Source organism: Carlito syrichta, unplaced genomic scaffold (genome assembly GCF_000164805.1).
Source record: "Carlito syrichta isolate Samal-C Ts95f unplaced genomic scaffold, Tarsius_syrichta-2.0.1 Scaffold119772, whole genome shotgun sequence".
Lineage (NCBI taxonomy): Eukaryota > Metazoa > Chordata > Mammalia > Primates > Tarsiidae > Carlito > Carlito syrichta.
Window position 1 is genome coordinate 532,403 of NW_007063868.1, and position 6,000 is coordinate 538,402.

The following is a 6,000-nucleotide window of genomic DNA, read 5'->3' on the forward strand; positions in this document are numbered from 1 at the left end:
TGAGAGGTTCATCCAAAGGTGTGACAGTTCACTGAGGAACATATTTTGCGCTCATTTATTTAGAAATAGTTTAATCCAAGCAGATTTTCATTTTGATCTTGCTCCCTTGACAGGCTGGGTGTGGTAGTGATTTTGAGCCCTAAACTCTTTATCAACAGCCTAGGATAACGATCCACATCAAGGACTTTATTAAAGACATTTTTCAACTCCGGTGCAACACATGAAGGATTTTATAATTTCTTAAAGAACTACTTGCCCCCTAAATACATGTGACCCGGGAGTTACTTGCCTTCTTGATAGAGGCCATCTGTGAAATGCACCTTAACGGATTTTGCTCTAGACCTGCTCTTTCAAAACAGCCATGCTTACTCCAAAAATTCCAGCTCCCCAGTCACCGTAGTAACGTTGCCATCCATCACGATGATGGTGTGATCAATAATGCATGTGGACTTTGCCATGGGACCGGCATGACGTTTGGTGCAGCTCCTTTTCCAGTCTGCAGCCTGCCTTGCACCGCCTTTTCCTCCTTCCTCCATTCCTGCCTTTTTCGATCCTTTGTTTCTGCCTGGACTTTGTCCCTGGAGAAGGACCCTCTTTCCATTTGGACTGGCTGATCCTTAAGGGAAAGGCTAGACCTTAAGGAGCCGCTGACTGCAGCAGGTGGCTGGCTATCTTGGCAGGTGCCCTGGCTGGCTCGCCTGCCGGCTCGGCAGCCGTAAGAGCTCATCTATACAGTGTCGTCCGTCTTGCTCCCTCCCTGTGGTAAGGTTGATGGAGGCCTTTGGGCAGTCCATCCCAGGATACTGGACTGCTTGTTGGCCAGCCTGGGAATCCAGTACCCTTAGGTTACGGAAACATGCTCCATCAGCAAGGGTGCCTTTTGAGTTGTCACCCAGCGGTTTCGAAACACATGAGAAATTATTGGGTTGTCTGCTCCTCTTTTGCAGACTCATGCATATACACTAGGAGTACGTCTTGGATTCTTTTGGTGCAGATTCATACTGGTGGAACTAGAAATGGGGTACGGAACTTCCAGAAGGGTAGCTCTGTAGAGAACAGAGACAGGGAGTGTGAGTGGGTGGGTCCGGGGCACATTCTGTGAGTGTCTGTTGAAGGTCTTCACCAGGCGGCCTTTATTTAGAACATTCTGCAGAGGCAAGAAGTTTGGAAGCACGTTTGTATGGGATGTGTGAAGGGACAGTTCTGGGCAGAAGTGTCCAGAGTTTTATGTTTCGAATTGGACAGAACTTGATCATTGAATCTTGAAAAACATAATAGGATTTCCTGGATGGTGAACTTGCAACTACCACACTTTAGACCTTAAACCAGCAGTTGCCTTTTCAACAAGTGTCCGAAGTTTGGAGATGATCATTGTCTTCTCGTTTTATAGAAGAGGACACTGAATCCAGTTTCTAAGTATGTTTTTGTTGAAACCTTTGGCCCAGGCCTGCCCTAACCAGTGTCCGGCCAGATCTCCTTGCGCTCTGCTGTGTTACTTGCCATTTTCCCTGTTGTTCATGGTGAGTGTGACTGAGCAGGGGAAGAGCTGATAACAAATCATGGTATGAATGCGTTTATCTTGTCAGGTGTTGCCTAAACTTTTCTAGATGGTGGAAGCTTTTCTACTGTCTCCTGAGTTTTCCTACCCCACATTCTTTCATATGCTCTGGGCTTCCCCCACACTCACCTCTTGGAGGAGTAAGAGCTGTAATGTGGGTGTTAGAAGCTTTATCAGTCAAATGTTATATCGTATTGGGCAGGACTGCAAAGGTCTCCTTTGTCATCTGCATCCTACTTGCCTCTTCAGCAGTGATGAGAGAAAAGAAAAGGGAGCAAAGGATATTCTGCCAGCAGTATGCTCAGGAGCCCCCAGGTTCAAGGATTGTATAATTGCTGTACAGATGCTCCTCAGCTTAAGATGAGGCTACATCCCAGTAAACTCACTGTAAAGTCAAAAAACGTAGGAGCTAAGTAGAGGTGCCACTGGAATTTCATTTTCTGATCTTCCTTTGTCTGGGATCTTGTGACCCTGCTGGGCCATGTTCTGCTGCTCCCAGAGCTGTGGTTGGTGGTAAAGTGAGCTCTCTTCTGCTTGCAGATGAGCGTGAAGCTGTGCAGAAGAAGACCTTCACCAAGTGGGTCAATTCCCACCTTGCCCGAGTGTCGTGCCGGATCACAGACCTCTACACTGACCTTCGAGATGGACGGATGCTCATCAAGCTGCTGGAGGTCCTCTCTGGAGAGAGATTGGTACGTGGGAACGTTATAAGTGTCTTACATCATAGGTGGGAAACTATTTTTGAAAAACCAAGTGGGAACTCGACTCCTGTTGAATCCTGCAACTAATGATTGGTATTTTTGAGAAGAATGTTGATTAGTGAGGTGAGCACTTTGGGGAAAGCCCCAGTGTCACGTTCTGAGTCTGGATGACATTCTTGAACTGTAATAAAATGGCTTTATTCTGGTAATTTGTGAGGTTACTACCTTTGGTCGGGAAGGCCTTGGCTGGTGTCCCTGTTAAACAGGGCACCATGTTAAAATTTAAAGGGCCAGGACTGGGAGCTGGCTTCAAGATGAACCTGTGTCCCACATGAGATAATGTAATGTTTTCTGAATTTGTATCTTGTCGGTTCTCTGGATAATTTAAGCTGCCATTTCAAGGTGGCAAGAATTTATTAATAATTCAGTGGTCTCTGACGTCTTTTGTTTTCTTCTCTGCATACTACCCCCCCCATACTTTTTATTTTGGGGGTGGAGGTTGGTGTTTTGTCATCTCCTTGGGAACAGAGCTTCTGATGAATTCACCCTGCCTTTTCAGGCAGGGAGGTTGTCAGCATACAGTGAATCCTGTTATCCTCAGTTCGTTTCCCAGAGCTGCTGCAGCCCTCTCTGATGTGACTTTTGTGTGTGTACCTCAAACTAAAGAAGCTTAAAGCAGTCATGGTGACTGACCCAACAGGTTTTGTCTCGCCTTGGTTTGAAAGTGAATGTTGTGTTCTCCCAGAGCCGGGCAGTTCCATAGGTGGTAGGGCTGAGCCAGAAGCAGACGCGCAGGGATAGAGCCCACATCTGCACTGACATCACCAGGAAAATATGATGCTGGCAGTTGGCAGGGCTGCCAGAAAGCCTTATTTTTAACTTGATCTCCACCCTTTAGCTTGCCAGCCACAGTGGGCCCATATGCAGACCAGCCCCACACCTCTGACCACAGGCAGGGGCTAAGGTTGCACTTTGCCCTGTTTATTACTAACCCATGGACAGAAGTGCCTCTTTGAGCCTGGGTAAAAATGGAGTCAGAGTATTCTCTTCACAGCCCTCTGTTTAAGAACAGGGGCCTCCAAGTGATAGTGCGGCCCTGTCTGATCTATAGTGAGTTTTGTCCATGCTCTTTGTTCCCTGAGCATGTAGGTCTTGTTGCCTCATTTTCTGTGAGAGTTTGTGGGTCATACTAGATACACTAGACAAATAAAGAAGGCCCCTGATGAGATCCATGACGTTTATAAGAAAGTGTTTGGTCTGTGGGGTGGGGGTGGGGGCAGTGGCTCACATGAGGAGGGCAAACGGGCCTGCGATTTTTTTTTTTTGAAGTGAGTTTTGTTTGAGAGCCTAGGCTAAAATTACTGTGATGTGCAGCTTTAAGTATAATTTGTTATAACCAGACTTTTTTTCTCCCTCTCAACCTTTTTTCTTTTTTGCCTTTTAATGTTTAACCTGATATGATTGCTTATTGATTTTTCTTTTTTGGGGGGGTGGGGAGAATGATATTTTTAAAGTAGCTAAAAAAAAAAAATCATTAAAGATCACGTGGCTAAGAATCAGTTTGAACATTTATTTTTGTTCCAATGGGTCCAGTCTCCTAGGCTGTGGGAAGTAAATTGTTCACGTTCAATGACCCATAATTCTTTTATATGAAGAAGAGTGTGTCCTTGACAGTATCTACATATTAAATGGGATCAGGCCCATTGCCCTTTATTCTGAACAGGACAACAAAAATACTAGAAGGGAGAAAGAAAACAACCAGTAAAGCATAATTCTTAGTTGTATGTGAATGTCTTCTGCTCCTCTCTTTATTTGCGAGCAATACTTTTTTTTTTTGCAGTGACCCAGAGACTTAGGAGAGAGGGATGAAGAAGACAGAACGATGGGCACCATCTCCAGCCTCTTAGGCAGTCAGTGTCAGGAATTTTGCTGAGTGATGACACAGAACTTTGTAAAACCCTGAGTGCCTTAACTTTTATTACACATTCCTCACAGCCATCCAGGATTATAAGTTGGGCACTCTGGTTAATTTTCTTATTCCAAAAATAAGAATACCATGGATAGAATGAGCGAAAGCTCATGTTCATCTGGACTAGAGATTTTCAGCCTCTCTGGCTTCATAGGGGCTGCTTGGTTCACACAACTTTCTAGAAAGCACATAAACCACACTGCATTGGCTGGAGAGGCTGCCAAGACCTCAAGCTAGGGTCCCTGCCGGAGACCTCCATGAGGGCTTGCCTGAAAGAATTCTTGCATATTCAGATTCCAAAACTAATGAGGTGGTTAGAGCTTCCAGGCCTGGGTAGATTAATGTCCCCAGCTAAGTGTGCCATCAGATAACATTAGCCAGGCTTTCTGCTTCAGTGATCTAAAACCCTGGGTAACATACACATTTGCACTCTATCTGGAGCCGTTTCCTTGGCTAGTGTTTAGCTCCAGCACTGACCACCAGCTTGACAGTAGATAGTAGATAAATGTGTGGGGGGACTAAATGGTTCAGATTTACTTTATTAATAGATTCTAAGAGCCAGCTCCTTTACAGCAGAGGAAGTGTGTGTGTGTGTGTGTGTGTGTGTTTTCTGAGTGAAGTTAAAAGAAACATGAGTTTAATGACCCAGACACTTCCACCCTAACCCTGGCCTGAGTTTCGGTTCATTAGTTTTGAGTGGATATGAGCAAGTTTTAGGTAAACATTTGAGTTATTAAGGAACTTGATTTTAATCGACTTGGGAATGTCAGGAGGCAGAAATCCTCATCTCTGGCTCTGCCCTGGGCAGGATCTCTGTCCAATAGTGTCTGCCCTCTCTCTGCCTTAGGTATGTCAGCTCATGGGAGAGTAGGGAGGGAGACTGGGAGTCTGAGCCAGGAAGTTGCCACTAATTAGGATAGAATTGACGGGAAAGAAACCATTCCTTTCCAATGTCTTACTCCGAAATTACTATGGACTATAACTCCTCATAAAGGTCTTGTTTTAAACTTCCCTTAAAAATATAGACCCACCCTTTAGCAGCAGATTGGCAGGTAAAGGTGTGAACACAGAACCTGTGGAATTGGACCTAGGTCTCAGGGCCAGACCAAAACTGGGACTCAAGGGTGAAGGTTTGTCCAACAGCAGTACTTCCATTGGGAAGGAGGTGGCCCCCTTGGCATCATACCTCCAGGCCTGCACTTGGGTGGTGAAGTTTCGCCCACAGGTCATAACCCAGGCTAGACCCTTGCCTGTGTCTGTTGCCTTCCCGCCATAGGTCTCCACAGTCAGATGGCCCACTTTGTGCCTTGCTCCTGACAAACTAAACCCTGGCCTCTGACTGAGATGGAGCAAGGTTTCCCAAACACCTCTGCCTTCTCCCAGCTGGTCACAGTTATCACTGGTTTTTGCTTGCCTGTTGTTTCCTGGTATTCTGTCTCCCTACTCCATTAATCAATCTCTAGGAAGAAAAAGCAACAAAAAGGTACTTTTTTTTTCTTTTTTGCCACCGTTAATCCCAAAGCAGGCTGAGCTAGGTGGAGAAGATAGGTTTAAAGTGAGAGTTGTTAAGCCTTGAATCCCACATTGAACTGCTTTGAGTTTTCTCATAAAGCCTTTGTTAAGAGAACTATACTGGTATGTATTGTTTATCGAAACAGGGTTTGTGGACTGACCACAGAACCTAGCTGTTTTGTTTTCTTTTAAACATATCATGTGGGCCGGGCTTGGTGGCTCAGCCTGTAATCCCAGCACTTTGGGAGGCTGAGGTGAGT

The 6,000-nt window shown here is 45.5% G+C and overlaps 1 protein-coding gene across 2 annotated transcripts in view; it reads left to right on the top strand.

Annotated features, from left to right (window-relative positions):
* The window catches only part of SPTBN1 (spectrin beta, non-erythrocytic 1), a 168,996-nt gene that overhangs the window by 86,272 nt on the left and 76,724 nt on the right, over positions 1-6,000 (top strand). For both annotated transcript variants that reach the window (XM_008047968.1, XM_021707515.1), the window contains exon 2: positions 2,099-2,250. In XM_008047968.1, the coding sequence (XP_008046159.1) occupies positions 2,099-2,250 (152 nt within the window). The remainder of the gene's footprint in view (positions 1-2,098; positions 2,251-6,000) is intronic.